This window comes from Cantharellus anzutake (genome assembly GCF_015039405.1).
Source record: "Cantharellus anzutake strain C23 chromosome Unknown EI90scaffold_95, whole genome shotgun sequence".
NCBI lineage: Eukaryota > Fungi > Basidiomycota > Agaricomycetes > Cantharellales > Hydnaceae > Cantharellus > Cantharellus anzutake.
This window is the reverse complement of record NW_024067045.1, coordinates 122,488-141,905: the sequence shown is the minus strand read 5'-3', so window position 1 is coordinate 141,905 and position 19,418 is coordinate 122,488. Positions and strand designations below refer to the sequence as shown.

General features: G+C 47.6%; 7 protein-coding genes across 7 annotated transcripts; 3 read left to right on the top strand and 4 right to left on the bottom strand.

Annotated features, from left to right (window-relative positions):
- Positions 1 to 2,515: 2,515 nt before the first annotated feature.
- EI90DRAFT_3020923 (uncharacterized protein) lies at positions 2,516 to 2,995 on the top strand (the record flags this gene model as incomplete). Its single annotated transcript, XM_039057576.1, has 1 exon — positions 2,516 to 2,995. The coding sequence occupies one exon, from the start codon at positions 2,516 to 2,518 to the stop codon at positions 2,993 to 2,995; it is 480 nt and encodes a 159-aa protein (XP_038909868.1).
- Positions 2,996 to 7,465: 4,470 nt separating this feature from the next.
- Positions 7,466 to 8,112, bottom strand: EI90DRAFT_3020922 (uncharacterized protein; the record flags this gene model as incomplete). The annotated part of the gene is made up of 4 exons (XM_039057575.1): positions 7,466 to 7,515; positions 7,582 to 7,705; positions 7,760 to 7,849; positions 7,873 to 8,112. 4 exons carry the CDS (start codon positions 8,110 to 8,112, stop codon positions 7,466 to 7,468), a joined length of 504 nt encoding a protein of 167 aa, XP_038909867.1.
- Positions 8,113 to 9,050: 938 nt separating this feature from the next.
- EI90DRAFT_3257236 (uncharacterized protein) lies at positions 9,051 to 10,086 on the bottom strand (the record flags this gene model as incomplete). The annotated part of the gene is made up of 2 exons (XM_039066604.1): positions 9,253 to 10,086; positions 9,051 to 9,203 (listed from the first exon to the last, which is right to left on the bottom strand). Coding segments are annotated over exons 1-2 (516 nt in total), but the record flags the coding sequence as incomplete, so codon positions are not given.
- On the bottom strand, positions 9,910 to 10,239 carry EI90DRAFT_2941296 (uncharacterized protein; the record flags this gene model as incomplete). Its single annotated transcript, XM_039055264.1, has 1 exon — positions 9,910 to 10,239. One exon carries the CDS (start codon positions 10,237 to 10,239, stop codon positions 9,910 to 9,912), a length of 330 nt encoding a protein of 109 aa, XP_038909865.1.
- A 3,272-nt stretch (positions 10,240 to 13,511) lies between these two features.
- On the bottom strand, positions 13,512 to 15,751 carry EI90DRAFT_3158421 (NADP-dependent oxidoreductase domain-containing protein). The gene is made up of 9 exons (XM_039066172.1): positions 15,355 to 15,751; positions 15,288 to 15,293; positions 15,082 to 15,210; positions 15,019 to 15,024; positions 14,420 to 14,853; positions 14,282 to 14,368; positions 14,132 to 14,215; positions 13,920 to 14,079; positions 13,512 to 13,723 (listed from the first exon to the last, which is right to left on the bottom strand). The coding sequence occupies exons 1-9, from the start codon at positions 15,380 to 15,382 to the stop codon at positions 13,557 to 13,559; spliced, it is 1,101 nt and encodes a 366-aa protein (XP_038909864.1). The 5' UTR covers positions 15,383 to 15,751; the 3' UTR covers positions 13,512 to 13,556.
- EI90DRAFT_2694051 (uncharacterized protein) lies at positions 15,347 to 16,441 on the top strand. Its single transcript, XM_039053476.1, has 4 exons — positions 15,347 to 15,609; positions 15,670 to 15,751; positions 15,817 to 15,897; positions 15,955 to 16,441. Exons 2-4 carry the CDS (start codon positions 15,692 to 15,694, stop codon positions 16,312 to 16,314), a joined length of 501 nt encoding a protein of 166 aa, XP_038909863.1. The 5' UTR covers positions 15,347 to 15,609; positions 15,670 to 15,691; the 3' UTR covers positions 16,315 to 16,441.
- Positions 16,442 to 17,875: 1,434 nt separating this feature from the next.
- EI90DRAFT_3132949 (uncharacterized protein) lies at positions 17,876 to 18,773 on the top strand (the record flags this gene model as incomplete). Its single annotated transcript, XM_039064529.1, has 2 exons — positions 17,876 to 18,189; positions 18,551 to 18,773. The coding sequence occupies 2 exons, from the start codon at positions 17,876 to 17,878 to the stop codon at positions 18,771 to 18,773; spliced, it is 537 nt and encodes a 178-aa protein (XP_038909862.1).
- Between the last annotated feature and the right edge of the window lie 645 nt (positions 18,774 to 19,418).

Here is a 19,418-nt window from a genome sequence, read left to right as displayed (position 1 = left end):
AAAAGCGAATCACCAATCCTGCCTCTCCTGGAGCTGATATTGCCTTGCTTGCTTGTTTTGTCAAATGGCCCGGCATGCGGACTCCTTAGAGCACTGTAGGCATCTTGCAGCTGAGGCAACAGAGCTGCACATGCAGAAAACCCTGACTTCATACAGAACTGAGATTCTATGTGCAAAGCAGAAGGGTGAAAAAGCGGCCAGTGCTCAGGAACATGCTTCCAATTGTGGAGTGTCCTATCCAACATTCATGCAGAGGCTCAATGGTGGGAAAAGTCACCTTGAAGCCTCAATAAACCAGTCATGGTTGAATCAGGTGGAGAGTGATACACTTGTAGACTTTCTTCTTCTTATGTCCAACCATGGATTCCCAGCAACCCGCGATCATGTAATTGAGTATGCATTGGAAGTTGCCCAGATACAGCACCCATCCCTCACCAAGCTTAGCAAAAATTGGGTTGATGGGTTTTTAGTACACAACAAAGACCGACTTCAACCCAAGTGGAGTGCCAATCTCGAAAGTACTTGGGGTGGTGCTGTAAATCCAACAGCTGTCCAACACTGGTTCCAACTATTACAAGCTCAGTATAATCATTTCAATTTCCAACATGAGGATGTCTATGCTATGGATGAGTGTCAGGGCATGGGAAAACGTTACTGTGACTCGCCATCGGCGACCGTTAAGGTCCGCTGCTCCAGCGTAACAGCCCATCAAGGGCGGGGATGACAATCACGGCGGAAAGGGGTTTCGGCTTCAACAACTTGTTCGTGAGCATTGCGCCTTGTACTTGACACGGCCCTGATATTTCAGAAGGCAGAAGGTGTGACTGGGTCAGACAGAGAGTGCAGGGGGTAACCCTAGTTGATTTTCGAACTAAAGTACAAGGTAGTGTACAACCGGTATTTAAGTATAACAGGATGAATAGAATTAAGTTGCCAGATCTCACGGAGATTGTGGGTGGGGTTAAGAAGGAACGAAAACAAACAAAGAGTGTGGGAGAAGGACGGCCATGTATGGCCATCAAGAAAAACAAGCATGATAAGGAAAGACTCCTAGGCCTGTGACGGGCCGTGGAAACAGGTAGTGGTGATGGGGAAGGGTGGTGGGCTTGTTCAGGCAGCGTCGGGTGGGTGGCGGAGTTGACGGGGTCGAAGCAGAGGAGGGAGAAGGTGTGGGGAGTGATCACCTGACCGTGGGAGTTGCCAGGTCGTGACAATGAGAGTGGCTTCCCTTTTGGGACTGGGGAAAGGGTCAAGGTCTTTGCATGCAGGATGACAAAAAGGGCACACATTCAATGCGATGGGAATCACAAGAATGTCAGTGTGATTGTGACTGTCTGTGCAGATGGCACTTCAGTACCTCTGGTTGTTATTTTTAAGGGGCAGAATGTTAATTCAAAGTGGTTGAAGGATAATCCTTTGCAGGCCATGTAAGTTACCCATTCATTACATGGAATGTGTGTTCATATTTTTGTGTTCTAGAGTCACTGTATCGGAAAAGGAGTGGACAGACAATGAGATTGGCTTAGACTGGCTTCAAACCTTTAATGAGTCTACACAACACAAGGCTGCTGGCTGCTACCATCTCCTGGTAGTGGATGGACATAACTCACATTACAGTCTGGACTTCATAACATATGCATGCAACCACAACATTGTTGTTATATGTTATCCTGCACACACAACACACATTCTCCAGGGGCTTGATGTTGTTATATTCTCCCTCTTAAAGCGGGGCTTCTCAAAGGAGCATGACGCTTTTAATTTACGAAACTACCCAAGGAAGCTAAACAAATCCTCATTTCTATCAGTCTTCAGTCAAGCATGGACAGACACCATAACCCCAGCTCACATTATCACCAGCTTCCGTGTAACTGGCGTCTATCCAGTCAACCCAAGTGTCATCCACCCAGAACAACTTGCACTGAGTATTGAACATTCCACCCAAGGAGATCTTCCTCTCCCTGTGGCCTCACCTGTTAAGCGCATTATGCACTTTCACAGTCAGCTGATGTCTCATAAATACCAATGGGAATGCACACCTTCACCAATGGACAACTTGCAGGATGTTAGAATGTACCTAGGTGGAAGTAATGTTCCAGACAACGAGGTTAGTGATGATGAAAGTGACGGACCAATCATCAATTGCACCTTGCTTGCTGTCTCTCAAATCACAAACATCCTAACCCACAATCTCCACACATCACCACAATCTTCTGGCACTGGGTGTACAATGTTCAGCACCGAGAATACCACCATCAGCCCCAATGAGACTCTTACCTTTCCCCCAGCTCATGCCCGAGCAAAGAAGCGTGCCATCAATGACCTGGAACATATTATGTCATTTTCTTCATCCACAAATTCCATTGTGTCCTCCTCACCTCTCCATTCAACATTCAAACTTCCTGAACGTGCATATGGCCAACTTAGTGATCTACCCCCAATTAAATGGGATCTTGCAGACAATCGTGACTCAGGATCCAAGACTTGCCTCGAATTAGTGCAAGAAAACCAAGAAATGTGGCATGAGTTTTGGAAGGCCCAAGTGTTGGTGGAGAGAGCTGTTGATGCAGTGGATGCAGCAAATGCCCAGTTGGCATTAGGGGGAATGTATGTGTCTAAAGCTCAGACACAGCTCTTAGCGCAGGAAGAAGCAGAGAAGTCGAAGGAGGATGGTGGATGCATTAAAGGGACATTTGGCCAAGTTGTGACACATGATGGTTTCTTGAGGGACCAAGCAGAGCGCGCGCAGAGAAAATTAAATGAGCAAGAGTTGGAACGATGGAAGGAAGAGGCTAAGGAGCGGTGGAAAGTGTTCAACAACTCACAGAAGGCAGAAATAACAAGCTGGTGTGAAGAAAAAGCGCACTTGGCCACACTCAAACAAAAAGCACCACCAAAGCCACTGGAGGTCCGAATGAGGGAGTGGATGGCCAAAAATTATCCACAGCTTCAACAAAACAAGCCCTTCACATCACTGGAGGATGCAGGACACTGAAGCATTGAAGATTGCACCCAGCATGGACCTCGAGGTAGGGAACGACAGGAGGCGATGGCCAGTGATGATGGTAAGTGCGACCAGGAACGTTCAATGTGATAGTTCTATCCACCTGTCATATCCATACTCAGCCATCGACTTCCACTACCTCCGAAGTCTCCAGACTACCTCCACTCCTTCCTCACTAACCTCAGAGCTCCCATATTCTGCAATCACCTCGGTATCCCTCGATGGTCACCACCCCCTCTTTTCAATTTATTACCTATGCCTCCCTAAGTACGGAGCCCTGAAGGCTTCCAGACAGCTCTGACGTCCACTAGTGCACTCCCACCTCCACTGGGCAATACACTCGCTTGCCCTGCAAGTCCACCTTTCAGGCCTATCCCTCCTTTCCATTTCTGGGTTATCGCCTACCATCCTGCTAACCCTGTAACCCAACTCGTCGGTAATATTCAATCGGCTAATGTTTACATAACTCCATTAGCTCCGCTCTGCTCGGCCCCACCATTTACAGGCCCGCCCTCGTTGTAACTATATATACTCAACTTGTACATAGGTTACATAAAATTGACTAGAGTTTACCCCCTGTTAGTTCTGGTTGCCAGTTAGTAAGTTAGGGCACAGATGTGTTACTTGGCACAGCACTCCTGGCATAAGTCACTGAGGCCAAAGCCCTCCACCACGGAGACATTCCTTTGTCTCAATCTGGTCTCTGACACCACCCTTGCAAATCCTTGAACCATTGATAAAGTTCTTCCATTGTGAATTTAATCTGGAAGTCCTGACATGCATTCACCGAGTAGCTCAGCCACCTGTCCATCTCCTTTGGGTTGTGCCAATGATGGCTCAAAGAAACAGGCAACACCAGGCCAGGGACCTTGGTATATAGCTGTTCCAATATGTCGATGTGATTTTGCTGTACGTTCCACTCATCATGTATCCTTTGCAACCATGAGGGGGACACTTGTCAAAAGTGCATCATGGTCCGATAAGGGGTGATGGCAGGCATGGAATCCTGGAGAAAAGAAAAGCCAAATCCATCCATGATGTAGGGCCGAACGAATGCATGATGAACACAGCCTGGGGATCATGCCGTACAAACTGGGCATGCAATGTCCATTCATTCTCCCCTAGCCAGAACTCGGCATCCATATCATAGTCAGAATAATTGTGATGAAGGAACAAGGGGTCTGTTGGGATCTCAGGGTAATCCCATGCCACGTTACATGACATGATGGTATAATTGACCCTTCAAACGAATCACCTTATTCGTGAGTACCTCGTAAGAGCGTTGCTCATCCGATAGTAAGGAGAAACAAGTGGAAGAAGTGTGCGATGGTTACCATATTGCGTTTTTGCGATGGCAGGGATCATTCATTCACTGCGATCCCAGGTAACACGGAGGCAGTGATTAGGGTCTTCCATAATCCTGAATCAGCCCTTGCTATTGACAGAATGTTGGCACCATGTTAACACGATGGGATACGTCTTTGAACCACTTTTTACGTACCAGCACTAAGGTTGTCTATAGAGTGCCAAAACCAAGGTCATGTGCAAGTCAGCCATTGCAGTCTGTCGGCACTTCCCTCGCGTGTTGAAGGGGAGGATTGATGTGCTGAAACTAGAAACTAGTGGGGCAGCCAAAAAGTGTCTCAGTGGCAATGCCAAAATCTAGAGGACCCAGGAAATAAAATTATCAACGTGATCTGGGTGTGAATAATCTCGCCACCAGTCCCGAAAATCGACGACTCACCGATTCCCTCCATGGGTTTCCACACTGCCACCAAATGGGGTGACGAAGACGAGCGCAGTGCTTGGAGGTGTATGGCCAGAGAATGGTGTGCGATGGGCCTGAAGGATATGCCGGTGCAGGTACATCACATCGGGATGCCTGAAGGGCAACGAGTTTAGGGCAGTGTACCATTTTGTGAAGAGGGGCGTTTCATTAGCTTTGTCTTGTTCAAGGATACGGGGACTGATAAAAAGATGTATTATTATTAGGTGTAACTATGTATACAATGTTTTATAGTATGGCTACATGTGGAACGGCCAACGGACGAGGCAGGAGGCGGCGTCAGAGTAGTTGTGGGATGCTGTGCATGCGTGCACTGCATACCTGATAAGGCTAGTGAAATGACTTGTTATCCCAGTCTGTTGTTATGAGTAGACTTTAGGCGCTCAACGGCAACACTCAGACACTAACAAGGGACTCAAGCTCAAGTAAGTATTGAAAGATATTATCCTTAGGCTTCGTTCGGGTTGAAGAAACTGGTTTCTTCAACCCGTTTCTTCCAGTTTCTTTGAGCAGTTTCTTTGACGCTCTCAAAGAAACTGCCCACCCCCGGGGAATTCCACTTAACTAGTTTCTTCCTGTATTGAAAAATACTATTATTTATAATCATATCATGGCGCTTATGCATAGGTGCATTACAAAGGATCGACGTGAACGTGCCAAGCATCAACAACTGCTTATTGGGTTGATCGTATCTCAATGGATTCTTTCAGCAGCTGAAATTTACCACCACCGCTATATTCTCAAATGCCCTTACCATGACTCACCATATTGGGGTGAAGATTGGCTTCGGGATTTGCTGAATGGACACCCAGGTCGGTTCCACAGCCAATTTGGGGTCCATAAGCATGTCTTCCGTCGTCTGGTTGCTGAATTTCGGTCCATGGGCATGACAAATTCTAAATATCTTGCCGTTGAAGAGCACACCGCGATATTTCTCTATTCTGTGGTAACCGGACTCTCAATAAGGCTCATTGCAGAGCGGTTCCAACATTCATTTGAGACAGTTTCGATGTCAGTCTCTATCAAATCTTGTTTGTGCGGCATGGCTAACAACCCTTCAGTTACTTCAAGAAAGTTCTTTGTGTATTATCGTCTCCTCCCTTCTACCTCAAATATGTATGCCTACCCAAGCCTAATACCCCTACTCCACCCGAAATTTCCGCCAATCCAAAATTTTATCCATTTTTCAAAGATGTCATTGGCGCAATTGATGGTACACACCTTCCCTGCAACCCTTCCACAGAAGAGCGCGAAGCATCCCGCAACCGCAAAGGGGGTGTCTCCCAGAACTGCCTGGCAGCATGTTCATTTGATCTCCGTTTCCAATATGTGCTCAGTGGATGGGAAGGGTCAATTGCCGATATGGCAATGTACCGTGATGCATGCATGACAGATTTGCCTATCCCAAACGGAAAAATGTATCTTGCAGATGCCGGATTTGGTGCATGCGATACACTTCTAGTTCCTTACCGGAAAGAAAGATATCACTTACAAGAGTTTGGGCGGAGTCAACTTCGGTAAGTCAATTTTTGTGGCCCCACTACCCATCTCAGCTGTCCTACAGACCACAAAACCATCGAGAATTGTACAACCTTCAACATGCTCAACTTCGGAATGTTGTGGAGCGCAATTTTGGAATTGTAAAAAAGCGCTTTGCAATCCTCCAGCGTGCACCTTCATATCCAATGGCCATTCAGGCTCGAATTCTTCCTGCACTCTGCTGTCTCCACAACTTCATTCGATTTTACGATGCTGATGAAATCCACACTTTTGGAGTGGCCAGTATGGACATTACCTCAGGTGATTTTGGGGAACTTCAACATGGTACTATCACTCGGCAGGAAAGCAGTCGGGCAAGTGGAATTCGCGATAGTATAGCTCAAGCAATGTGGATTAGCTACCAACAGCACTTGTCAACTCATTGAAGTCAGTATATATGAATGATGTGAAACAAATACTAGGATTGCCCAATCACTGGAATTTTGGTGCTGCCAGACGGGCTATTTTCTTCCTGACCCAGTTCTTTCGCAAGCTATCACGGTTCAGGCTGAGGTAGATGTCTGCCGCATATGGCTCCTCCTGAAGAACATTGAGAAGGATTGTCAATTCTTCATCATCCAACTCATCCTCAATCTCTTGAGCATGAGTAGCAGCTTGAATTTTCCGCTGCGGGGTAGTTGGGATAGTAGAAGATGAGGCAGAGCTGGAAGCAATGAATGCCTTGGTGAAGTCACTCATTGACTCAGCTAGGGCAGTGAAGCCAATTGCGGCATTGGAATGCGGAATTGTATGCTTTCGTTTCGGTAGTGCCTCGAGTTTGACAGCATGTTGAACAAATGAGCTTTTTGATTCAGGATGTGGTAACTGATGAGTTGAAGGGATGGAGGGAAGAGATGAGAGGGAGGGAGATGGCTTGAGAAGATCGGGGTCAATATTGTCCTCAAAGCCAAGATCATGGCGCTTGCGAAGTCGTTCAGGGGAGGGGGTACATGACCAATTCTCGGTTTTGTCAGCATCCTACAGACATATATAAGTCATGACCTTGAAAGGAGTGTCAACATACCTTTGGTTCATCAGCAGTGGGTTCGGTGTCCTCGCTTTCAGGCTCCGGCATCTTGGTTGCGCGAAATGCTTGGCGTCCAGTTGCGCGCTTAGGATTAATCTCTGCCATCTCATCAAAGAGTGGCCACCCTTTTTGACGGAATGGAGCAGCCAGAGGCCACTCCTAGTAATGTAAATATCATTATTAGCAATTAGTCATCGCAAATAAGAGATATGGGCTAGCAGCTACTTACCGCAACAAAATCAATCCATAATTGCTCCTCTTCCGGTCCTAGATCAGCACCATTTTCATTACTCCAGGGGAAGCCTGACTGTTCCGAGAGCTGTTTGACTGCCCAATATATCTGTTTTAACTGCGGAAAAGGTATAGTCAATACTTTGCTGAGATGCCGCAACTAGCAACTCACCTTGCCATATTTGTTCTTGCATGCACTAGGCTTGAAGACTGTCCCACACTGCTCAAGTAAGTGCGCTGAGGCACCATTCCAGACCTTGTCCTTGAAGCCAATATTAGAAGTACCACCTGCGCGCTTAACTTCAAGAAGATGGTGGATGAGCTCTGCCTCATCATGGGACCTCCAAGTAGCCCGCTCAGATGGTGTCTCAGTAGGAGCGGTGGCTGCATGAGTGGGTCCTCCTTTGGGAGGTCGACGTCATTTGCTGCCGTTGATCGGAGCTTCAGATGTTGTGTTGACATCTGTGTCAATGTGTTTCCGCTTTGGGGGCATAATTCACAAGTCTCAATGTCGCTGCATTCCATTGTAGAATTTATAAAAGGATCTATGATGAAGAAACTGTGTACCGAACAGTAATCAGTTTCTTCTCGTTTCTTGCCGAAACTGAAAGAATCGGGAAGAAAAAGCGAGAAAGAAACACGCAAATAATGAATTAAGAAACTGGAAGAAACGGATCGAAGAAACCAGTTTCTTCAACCCGAACGAAGCCTTAGGTTTTGACTATGAGGTTTTATAGTACAATGGGGCTATGCTACAACTGGGACGGCAGTCATGGGATGTTGTGCGTGCGTGCACTGCATACCCGACTAGTGATATTCAACAACAGCATTCACTGTTGATGAGGATCAGGACCCTTCGCATCTCTCTGCACCCATCTAAGCTTTCTCCACGGACCCAGCAGAGGAAGATCCTGCAGAGAAGCAACCTCAGTTCGTCCTATCTCTTGCACTCGAGGTTACCTTCACGACTCTTAATTTGTTCTTTCTAAGAACCTGCTTGACTCCTTTGTCAGAGAAAGCATATGTTGCAAGGTGTGAATCGGACTCAAGGAGTGACTTGGAGTTGGGGATTTGATGAGAAGAAATACATAGTATTGTGGCGAAATAGTGGGAAAATGAAATAGTCAACGGGACTGCAACAAGTCCAGAGTTAGCACAATGAAGTGGGCAAGGATAGCTAAGAGGAGCTCACATCATATCACGAGAAGCAAAATGACGTGCTATTACCGGCCGAAGGTGGATGAAAGTGAACAGTGAAAGTGCCTTTGCAAAATAGGTACAGATTGATCAGCGGCATCGTCGTCACCTTCGAAGCAAGAGGCAGCCAGATTTGAATCCCAGTCACTAGAGGTATGGGATCCTAACGTTGCAAGGTTGGCTTGTCAGCCACAGCAGCTCTTGCCCCGGAGCCAGGTATGAACCATTCCACTCCACTCTTCTTTGTGCATCACTCTGACAAATTCCTCGACAATCGGCCCTGCTTTTCGAGTCAGATCATGACCCGCCATACCCCGCATCCAAACACCCTCATCCTTCTCAACTTGTTGGAGGATAGTTTCTCCGGCCTCAATGAGATAGTCTCCCAATTCATTGAAACGAGCTCGCAGCTCGGCAATCTTTGAACTCGTAAGTGTGAGAACCATGCAAGAAATAATGCCACCTCACCTCATCCTCATCTGATAAATCGCTGCCATGGAGATTCACAACCTCGTCATTGCCAGCAGGGGTGAGATTGGCGTTGACATCCATGCGCACCTGAATCAAGATGTCAGCATGAGCGATTGAAGTGTCATATTTTACCTTTTTAGCTGAGTGATCCAAATCTTGAGTCAGATCTGCTAAGGATGAGTGAGTGCACTTGATTTCATGAGGTTTGAGGCTAGCTAGACTAAGTCGGACCCCTTCTCGGTCCTGGTCATCACCGTCAGATATGCTGCCTTGTTTGGCAGCTTGGTCACGGTTCCGGAGGTGAGTATGCCGATACAGGGGCATAACATGACGCCGGTGGATATCCTCCCAAAATTCCATAGGAGGTTTCCCAGCAGAATGTATGAGGTGTTTGCAAAGGTGAAATGTGTTGGTGGCTTGTGCACTGCAGTGGCAGGTCCAGTCATTGATGTCGGTATTATAGTTGCGGCCACTGATGGGCCTCTTTTCAAGTTCATTCCAAGCAGACTTGAAAGCTTGCTGCCAAGTTGTGAGGGGGCGGCTCCTGCCAAGGCGCCAGTCAGGCTCAAGAAAGTGGGATGTATGAATATAGGAGTTAATGGTGGAATAGACAATGATGTAAACAGTCTGATCGAGTGGTGAGCATGTTTTAAATTAAAGATAGCCATGTTTTAGACTCTTCCAGTGATTTTCAGTGATCATGGTTGTGCGGACATGAGAGAGACGAGATTCACAGGAGGATTGTGCCCAGAGATCCCATTTGCTGTACCAAGAATTCCAAAGATAGGCCCAAGCCTCTGTCAGACCATGCTCCCGGCAAAAAACATACATGTCATAGACACAGGCACGTTGGATGTCCCTAAAGTTCTCGAAGTTGCTGGAGGGTGATGGGAAGAATGGGTGACGGCAGAGGTGTTGAGTGAATTTCCGAAGGAGTTGCCAGCGGTGTGCCTTGGGGCAGAACTCATATGCAGGGTCAGTCATGCACTTTTCCCCTGCTTCCAACTCATACTCTGGGGCATCATCACAGTCCTCACCATCCGACTAAGATTCCAACTCCTCTGCATCACTGTCCCTACCATTTTCGGCACTCCGCATGCCACATCTGGCTTTTTTGAGCATCAAAAGCGCATTTTCTAGCTCATCTAGATGGGGATCATCTCCATCCTCTGAGACATTGTCATTGTCGTCAATTTCACCCCCAATGTGGGCGTCTAAATCTATTGTGGCATCTTTTAATTATAAGGATCGGAAGCAATATTGCATGTACCATCTCTCGGACTGCTTCCCCGATCATGATCACTCGCCACCTCACCACCATCCAGTGCTTGTTTCCTCTTTTTGAGCACCACCATGGGTCTAGGTGGTGCATTTCGTACTATCAATCTATCTCCAAGCCGAACACGGAGTGTTGCAATAGTTTCCTTTGCAACGACAATCTGGTTTGCTCGTTGATGCTTTGTGCCGCTTTGTTAGTATGATTATCAAATTTACATGGGATTCAACACCTACAACGCTTCCTGACAGCTCATGTCGTTGTCCAACTGGGACAAAGTATCTCTCAATGAATTCAAACCGACTTTGGGCACAATCCACTGCATATGGTGCTGGTGTGTTTTTCCGCATCGCGAGTCGCTTCTTCACTGCCCGAACAACATGCCAGTAACACAGTTGATAATCGGCTTCAGGCCAAACCAGCTGGAATGCATTTATTTCTGAGTAGTCTTTGTCAGAAGGGGTGAAGTGTGGCTTGATCCTCCCTTCTTCACGGAAATAGTGCATCCACTCAGCCAAAACATCACGCTTTGCATTCTGTGGAGGGCCTTTGCGCTTTGGGCAAATGAACAGCCATCCCAATGGCAAGCCTGACCCGCATGCCTCCCCCATTAGAACAAACAGCTCCCAATCACCACCCACACACTTCCCTGGTAAGCCAAAGAATTGAATTTGCTATAATTTGGGTGAAGTTTATAGTACACTCACAACTGAATCCATCAACACTTCTTGGATGCGGGGGCCCCAAGTTTTTAAGATGTGAGGTACCGAAAATGCAAGTGCCTCATATTGATCTTGGCCCTTCATTGGAATAGCCGATACCCTAGGTAACCCTGACATGAGCTTCTCCGTTGATGCTTGCTCAAGGACTTTTTGGGCCGATATAACAGGATCTTGGTCAAGATGCCATTTTTTTTTATCTGCATTTTGCCAAATGGTGAATGCAGACTTCCACGTGAATTGGATTGGGTGGTAATTGGCAAGAATCTTGGTCCAAATCTGTGTAAGCATATTAAATGAGGCCTCTCTTCAAGAAATGCCAAGGTTACTCACATCCTCAAATGTCTTTGAGTCATTAACCTCAATCAACCTTCGCACAGCCAGAGGCACCTCAACCCATTCATAGGGGACATGACTCACGGTGTGAGTTATTTGGACACCTGCACATGTTTGGTCCCAAATATCCTGGATATCAATAACAAGCCATCCTTTACAGGGAAAGGTGTCCAGTCAGCGAGTGTCACGGTGCCATGATGGGTCATTGTGTTTTCGGTGGTGCTTTTGTGTTGATGAAAATTGTGCACAATGGAACGTGTATTGGTGAAGAGCACCTGAAAGACCTTTCCTAACGTTGTGCTTGTGGTAACTGTCACTGGTTGGTAAGTACAAACTATAAAATGGGGAATGAATGTGGGTGTCGACTGACCACCAATGGTATTTGGTAGATTCGGATATCATGCCAGCCAAATACTTTGCATACAAAATAAAGTATTGGTGTCGGTCAGGGCCAAGTTCTGCTGTGGGGAGCAACGATGCAGCCAGTTGGGTAGAACTTGAAGTATCGTCCTGGAAGTCTTTAAGAGGAAGGGTAACATTCTGTTCAAATTTTAGTGTAGTTGGGTTGGATGTAGTTACGTGCTCAAGGATCTCTGGATCCTTAAGCTTACTGAGGAACTGTCGGAGGGAAGTCAGGGATTGAAGGAAGGTAGTCTCTTTCTGCTTCTGCTGTGAATCTTTCTGCTTCTGCCGTGCATCTTTTTTCTTGGCTGTGAGCTCCATGTTGCATGTATGGCAATTTTTTAATATTTTGGTGGTGGAATTGTCGGAGATGGTAAATTCTTCGATAGTCTTCTTTAGGCCGCATTTTGTGCAGTGCTTTGTAACCTGATTAGAGGACATGGAGAAAAGAGGTGAGAGGTGACGGATATTTAGCGGCGATAAATATATATTAATTTCTGATTTTAGATTACATGGGTCCTAGTGATTGTCTTGTCACCTGATGTTTAATGCGGAGTCCGCCGAAGACACATCTTGGCTGCCCCATCTGGTGAAAGTTGTGCTGAAGGGGTTGCTTTAACTGCGATACACCAGCAACACACTGAACGTCTCTGGTCGTCTCCAGTTAAATACAAAAGAGAAACTTCCTAAGAAATATCGGGGGGGTGGTTGGGCGGAACGCAAAGGGTGTTATGAGATGTGGGGTTGCGTGAACAGTTTTCAAAGACAAGTGGCTGCAGTCAAGGGAGTTGCCGCCAGAGATGCGACGGCAGTGGGACACGATGAGGGAGCCTTCATGTAGTATCCTAGAGCATTGTGGAAGGAGGGCAAGGGCATTGCATGGGTCAGGCATGATGTCAAAGGTTGTAAACGAGCGCTCACCGAATATGTCAACTATCACAATAAGTAGAGTATCGAGTCACAACCTGGGAACAAAGGTCTGTCTGTACCATATCAAACGGTGACATTGGAGGCTGAACACATCAATAGACGTGCACATCATGTATGAAGGTTCCCAGGCAGTAAAGTAGACAAGGGGGAGTCAGTCGTTCAGTCCGATTGTGGCTGGCTCCCACACTCACGTGAGACCAAAGCGTTGGGGTGGATTTAGGTTTACTGTAGCCCTCTGATCGCGTATGGCATCAAACAGAGCGATTATGCAACATATGTGCTGGGTCCCTTAGGTTCACGCACTCGGGCTGGCTCATCGCCCGCACTCCGATTCGTGCTTAAGTTAAGACCTTGTCTGGGTCTTTCTTGGGCAGAACTACCATGTCCTTCATCATACTCAGGCACAGAATGTTGCTCAGCCGCTTCGCCATGCACACTAGCGTGGGACTCACCGCTGGTCCCAGACTGAAACGTTTGGTTTGTCAGTGACTTGGGTGCTCAAACAGTCGCTAGATTCTTCGGTTCTGTCACAGGGAACTAGGGACTCATCCTCACTGTTGACTGGAGTCGCATCTATGGCTTTGTGACTGGACACTTCAGTCAAGGCGACATTGATTAACTCTGGTACGAGTCTGGCTTTAACGGTACTCTGCACCGCAATCTCCCATCGTGTGGATGAGCCTCAGGCCATTGGACCGTGCTAAGACGTTTGAGATGATTTGATTGTCTTCAGCCGTTAGATGGAAACTAGTCATGATGGTCCGGGCATTGTCTTCACGATGCTGGGCTACTCCAAGTCGGGCACCTACAGTGGATGTCCATGTGTGTCAGTTCAAGTCGATCATGAGGCCATCAGTGTATGGAAGACTCAAAGAAAGGACCCAAGAATGCGTCCATGCGTGAATTAGCAGGCCAAAAGGGAGGGGTTAGCTAAAGAAGCCAGAACCACATGAAAGACTGAAGAAGCTTGATGTTGGAGCACGGAACTTGGGAGCACTTACCAACAATAACAGCTCCTACAAAAGGATGATCCAGCACCCAACGAGTAGCTACGTTCGCAATACTCAGGCCCCCATGGCGATCTGCAATCATTCGAAGGCTTGTGAGCAAAGCTTGAAAGAGATCCCATGTTCCCCATCCATCGGTGATGACGTCGAGATACTGAACGAACCATCAACGAAATGGGTGAGACAAGGATGAGCTTTGAGCTTACCTTCCGCTGAGAAGGCGTTATTTTATCCTTATATGGGTCTGGTTGAGGCTTCCCTAACCAGGGATCAGAAAGGAATCCACCGCACTAAAACGTGATTCGCCAATCATTAGATTAGATATGATCAACACGAAAAAAGCAGGCCGGGCGTACCAATGTGCCATATGTCAGGAGCTTAACGCCATGTTTTTTACATACAGCGGCCATGTCATAGAGTGGCCGGACATCGATTAAAGAGAACTAGTGGATATAGTCTCAATCAGTTCCGGCGGTAATAAACTGGTCACCCACCTGCACTTGATTAGTAAGAAGTTCACCGGGACCGATAGTTTCGCAGATTTCGTTGACATGTTGAGAGTCAAAGTTGACGAGGCCTAAAGCCCTGACCTTGAGCTCGCCATCACGTTTAATATCAACCAGGTATCGGAACACATTGACATAGTCGGAGTTGTCGTAATGTTGCCAGTGTACTTGAAGTATGTCAATCGTGTCCCCCATGGTTCTGCGCATACGTTCACGCACAGCGTCCTCTACTCGGGAACGGGTGTATGGGATGTGAGATTCCATGAATATGCACCATTTTGTAGCGCAGAGTGGTGGATGTAATGGCAGTCGTCTGCTTCGCCGAAAGGTTATTTCATCCTCACCGAAGATATTGTTATCCGCTGACAATAAGGCTCGACGAAATTGGCCAAAGATTAACTCTGCAGAGCCATAGTGGTCGGCTGTGATCGTAGGAGACGGATAGGAGAATCAGGGAAAAAAAAAAAAAACACGAGGTACACGGTGAAACAAAGTGTTCGTACCCTAATCGACGCCGACACGCAAAGTAAAGAATATTTTGATGAACAAACGCTAGGATTGAAGAGATAGGAGTCAAAATATACTTGCCATATCTACAGAGCAGTGGATTCAGTGAGTGAACACGGATGGTGTAGGTGTGCTCGGCGCACCAAAAGTCGTGAATCCATGAAGATAGTGCTGGTTCATCTCCGACTTGACTCTGGACACAGGGGCAGTGCCCCATGCAGGAGATGACAATTGCCAGAGCCCGATCCAGATGCGAGGGACGGTGAGGGGCCCTGATCAGTTGGACCAGGTGTGAGCATAAGTTTGGCATGCATCGGCTTGAGAGGCGTGTAAAGGAGCTGATGCATACCGAGGTTGATCTATGACAGAAGATACATTAGCTGGGTGATAACATGTGGCAACGATAAAGTGCGAACTGACGGTCTCGAGGGGGGGCTGGAGCATTGTTGAGGGAAGGGCGAAAGGGATGGATGGATGATGGACGAGAGGCCAGACAAGGATGGATGGACAGACGAGGGTAGACAAGGATAGGCAAATTACTGGACCAGATGTCCATCACCCCACTAGTCTAGGCCGACACAATAAGGTAGCGGACATTGCCGCGTCTGCCATCCGCCTGGCTGGCGCCCCATTGCGTGCCCGTGCCCCAGCAACTGGGTCCGAGACAAACGGTGAGATATTGCACCTAGAATCAGTGTGGTTTGTTATTCTGACATTATCGTACTTTACAGCTGGGGCTCCCCGCGCTGGGGCATGCTGCTGTCATCAGGCTGCGTGACCCAGCAATGGCGTTGCTATTGGTTCAGAAAAATGGTAAGATACTCGCTTAGGATCGCGATGTTTATTATTCTGACATCAACGTGCACTTATATTTACAGTTGAGGCTCCCAGTGCTGAGGCACACTGCCGCCGTCGCGGTGCTCACCCCAGCAACCACGCTGCCGTGGGACCAGAAAAATGTTGAGATATCCACTTGTGATGGCGAGACCTATTATTCTGACGTTATGTATTTGCAGCTGAGGTACCCGGCATTAAGGCACGTTGCCGTCGTCGCGTTGCTTACTCCGGCAACTGCTCGCTCGGATCGTTCCATCGATTCAGCTCACGACCGCCACACCTGTAGCACCAACTCATATACCTCTTACCCCTGGAGGCGAAGGGGTGGGCCCAAACGTGTGACTCGGAAAACTGTGCGTCCTAGCCGCGACCAAGATACAACACGATCGTTGGATGATACGCTTTCTATCCCTCAGCCCCCTATGCCACCTTCACTCGTCTCTACCGGTTACAACTTCGGACTCAAACTCCTCTCCTGGTTCATTGCCAGGCCCTCATTTTTCCCTCACGGTCACTGCGCCGTCTGGGATCAGTTATGAACCAACATATTCAGATGAAGAAGGCGACCATGTGCATGAGGACGACACTGGCAAGAAAAACTTCGACTTCACCGGCGAACTTAATCGTCTGAACCAGGGTGGTGTACGACTTAGCTTCGTAGAAACAGTTGGAAGAGGCTTTCAAGGTTTCCTTTCCGATTCTGGCTCCGCATCAGAGTCGCGCGCGACTTCCCCTGCGTCACTGGACTGGGAGCTCCCCGCGGAACCTAAAAGAAACCTTGTGAGTCCTTGCTTAGACGCTTGTTTTGGTTTGGGATGGTATTTGATGCGTTCTTTTTGATGCAGAATCGAACATGGGAGCTGAATCCAGGCCTCCAGTTTGGCATGCCAACAGCGCCGTTAAACATTGCTGCCCCAACGAAGGTATTTTCACTCAATTATGCATCAAACATCTCATCAGTAATGCATTTTTAGGGACTTCACTCTCGCACGAACATTGAGACCGGTAACTTAACTGCTCGCGAGATTGAATTTCTCGAAGATTTGGATACGTCAATGTGTACCTTCGCCCGCGTGCCCAATGAACCTCCATGAATCCGAGTCCCCACTTATAGCCTGGTTTGACGGTTGTGTGTACTTGTAAACTACGTCAATCAAGCTTGCAACGTATCAAGATTCATTATTGTATCCTAGTCGTCCATGGCTGGAGGACACATACAGCTCGCGTCGCTGCGTACCGGCTGTGGCTTGCTTTTACCACAAGTTACACGCTACTTGGATTATATATACAAGCCGTACGCTTCTTATCCATAGGCCACGCCTGTGTCTTGCCGGCTGCGATCCTCATCTTCCTGACTTTTCGACGCTCTTACTCCTCCCTTCTCTGCAGCTATCTGAGGCAGAGTTTTGGCGCAAAGTGTTCAGGATGAACCATCAGGTATGGATTGGGTTTGGTGACTGTTCATGACTGACTTGCCTTCGTAGTTCCGTTTTGCTATCAAACGAATGTTTCGCTCCCAACCATCCATCGTGAATGATAAAGTCAGATCTAATGCTTGATTTCATTGACAGGCTATTCCTCACGCAGTGGACCCAACCTTTCGTTCAAAGTTTCCCTTTGAGATTTGGGAGAATATATCACTCGCAAAGCAGATCTTTACGCCATGACACATGTCAACAGGAACTGGAAAGCGGTCGCTGAACGTGCGATGTACCGCATTGTTTCACTTGAGGACAATACGATCGCACTGGGTTTCTTCCAATCGATCATCGCTCGGCCATTGCGGGGATCGTTTGTGTGGTCACTATTCATTGACCTGCCCGCTCATAATTTCCGGTTGGACCCTCCGAGAAATATACGCCTGAAGAAGACACCGAGGCTTCTTCTGCACGGAGCCTGCACTGACAATTTTAGAACCGTTGATAAGACTTGGGATTGCTCTCAAGTGTATTGACGCTCTGTCCCAACATCTTACAAATACGGCTTAGCGTCACGCCAAGACTGCACAAAGCTTTTGCGCCACCCCACCGAAAATATACAAGACTCCTTCAACATCTCCAGATTTCTCCAAGAAGTCGCGGCGAAGCGAAGCCCGTGGCAATGCCCAGCTTAGGGCTGACTGGCCCATGCGAGGTTGTTAAAGCCCTAGTCCCAGGCAGACCGGTACGAGATGTCAGACTGATATGGTGTGAAGAGGATGGGAAACTTCTCGGGGCATTGACCGCGCTCGGGCAGTCGACCGGTCCAGTTTCCACGCTTACAATCCAATCTGTGGACCTACTGGATGAAAAGGCCATCGTTTTCACTAGACATGACCTTCCGCGCCTTGAATACCTCAGCATCGTTTCCCCTTATTTCCAGCTTCCGGATGACGACATTGTGATGGTCCTCCAACGGGGCCTTGAAGGACTTCCGTGCGTGAAAGAGCTCAAGATAATGGTCCCGTATTTGCCAAACGAGAAATGGCGATCTTTCATATCAACTTGTGTGACGCCGATCGTGGTTCTTGGATGGAAAGTAGAGATACGCTGGGACAAGATGGGTGGGTATCTTACGCGAGTGATGACGAGCACTAGCACCTAGAGGTCAGACTTCCTTTTCTCTTTTCTTTGTATGACGAAGTCAGCGGATCGGTCGATGAAAGTGTGGGCACGCAGCGCCTCCAAAGAGGAAGTTGATTGTAATTAACTTCATTATTTCAGACACTTTTCCACAAACTCCGAATTAGATCAAAAGATCGACACGAGTTCAGCGTGTTTTATCGGTCATGTCCAGATCCTTGCCGGCTGCTCAGAACACTGGGAACCAGTTTGTGACTGTGCCGTACTTTGCAGCTGCTCAATCCGCAACAGGTCTCCACACCGAGATGATTCCTTTCCCAGATACTTCACTCACGCTTGGTCAGCTTGCTCGTCTTCCAGTGGAACGTCACCCTGCTCTACAGGATGTCTTGAACGAGAGTTCGTGGAGTGTGGATGCTGAGATGAACGGGATGTGAATGAAGTTTACTTCAAGGGTGAAGAAGTCGCTGTCATTTGCCCAGTATCTGGTGGTTAGCGTAGGTACCCTTTGCAATTAATTTCGACATGCTTGCCCAAGCGCTATGCCATTGACCGATTATAATTAGCTCCAGCAAACCTGAGGCTGTGGCATTGACCTGACCAACACTCGACACCCACACCCCTGAAAGTGCAATGTTGTCATCAAACTCTTACTGATGATCCTCCATCACTATCCGCCACCCTTGGTCGTCCCCATCGCTAGCATCAGCAAAAGTCTGTTATGCTCCGGAGCATCAAGAGTGGCTGGAGCATGTGGGAGACAAAACAGCAGATTGGGCACTCCTGGAGCCAATAGTGTTCTCCTGGGAGGGGGTTCAGGAGCAGCTGGGAGTGGTGAGGAGTATGTAATGTGCCAGGAGCAGTGGGAGGAAAATTTTGGTCTCTAAAAAGTTGAAAAAAAAATTTTCGGGAAAAATCAAAAAAAAAAAATCAGGAACTATAGTGCCTTTAAAGTGCTTTCAGGACATATAATTATTTGCAAAATTGAGGAAGAAATGATGGAGAAAAATGGAAAATACTTTTGGAGACCCAAGAAATAATGAGAACTGAATTGATGGGAAAGTCTGAAAATTGAATAGGAA